This window comes from Eimeria mitis, genomic scaffold (genome assembly GCF_000499745.2).
Source record: "Eimeria mitis Houghton genomic scaffold, Emh_scaff12731, whole genome shotgun sequence".
In the NCBI taxonomy this organism is placed as follows: Eukaryota; Apicomplexa; class Conoidasida; order Eucoccidiorida; family Eimeriidae; genus Eimeria; species Eimeria mitis.
In genome coordinates, this window is record NW_024012843.1 from 1 (window position 1) to 795 (window position 795).

General features: G+C 44.5%; 1 protein-coding gene across 1 annotated transcript; it reads right to left on the minus strand.

The window, feature by feature from the left end:
* Positions 1–8: 8 nt before the first annotated feature.
* EMH_0000330 (uncharacterized protein) lies at positions 9–733 on the minus strand (the record flags this gene model as incomplete). Its single annotated transcript, XM_038022233.1, has 3 exons — positions 9–119; positions 304–464; positions 619–733. The coding sequence occupies 3 exons, from the start codon at positions 731–733 to the stop codon at positions 9–11; spliced, it is 387 nt and encodes a 128-aa protein (XP_037878087.1).
* Between the last annotated feature and the right edge of the window lie 62 nt (positions 734–795).

The window sequence follows — 795 nt, forward strand, 5'->3', positions numbered from 1 at the left end:
GCATTTCCTTACGTGAAGACTGCCAATCCCTTGTCAAGGGCTTCCTGCAGCAATTGACGGTAGTCATGAGTGGCTTTTGTCTCGACATCGTACTCGAAAATGTGGTGAAATCCTTCCTTCTGTATTCGTAAATAAGAGAACGCACAAGACAATTTGCTGTTATGCAGACTGCCCCAAATAGACAGCTGATTGATGGCTATCCAGTTTCCGGCGAGCTTCACAGCGAAGTTTAGACCTGCTTCTACAGCACGAGTAGCGGTAAGTAAAACATAAGTTCCCAGCTCTCTTCATTGCCATGCATACAAGATCGCCTTCTATCAACGTCTCGCAGGTTCCGTCAGTGGATGCTTCTTTGGCTTCTACATTTTGCTTCAAGGAAGTAACAAGGGTGTCGTCCTTTGAGACTTCGCTAATATGAACTGGGAGATTTCCATTGCGGACCAAGTTGGCCGCCAAGTATGCTTCTGCAAAGAACACAAAAGAACGCAGGGTTGAGTAAGTGTACAATGTGCAATGAAATCGCTTGCATTCTGTCCCAGCTGTAGTTTATGGGTTGGCAGCAAGCACGAAGGGGAAATACACGCAGCAAATGAGAACGAAGAAAAGAAACGTCTTTACCTTCAGTTACATCTTCTGACGTAAATTTGTATTTTTTACCGTCTGCTGCCTCCGATTGGAGCCCGCAGAGGGCGACGATACAAACTGTTGCTGCCGTCTTGTAGAAGGGAGCCATTGCAACAGGAAGATAATTTAAATAAAATTTTCCTCTTTAAAAATGTGAGAAAATAAATAGCC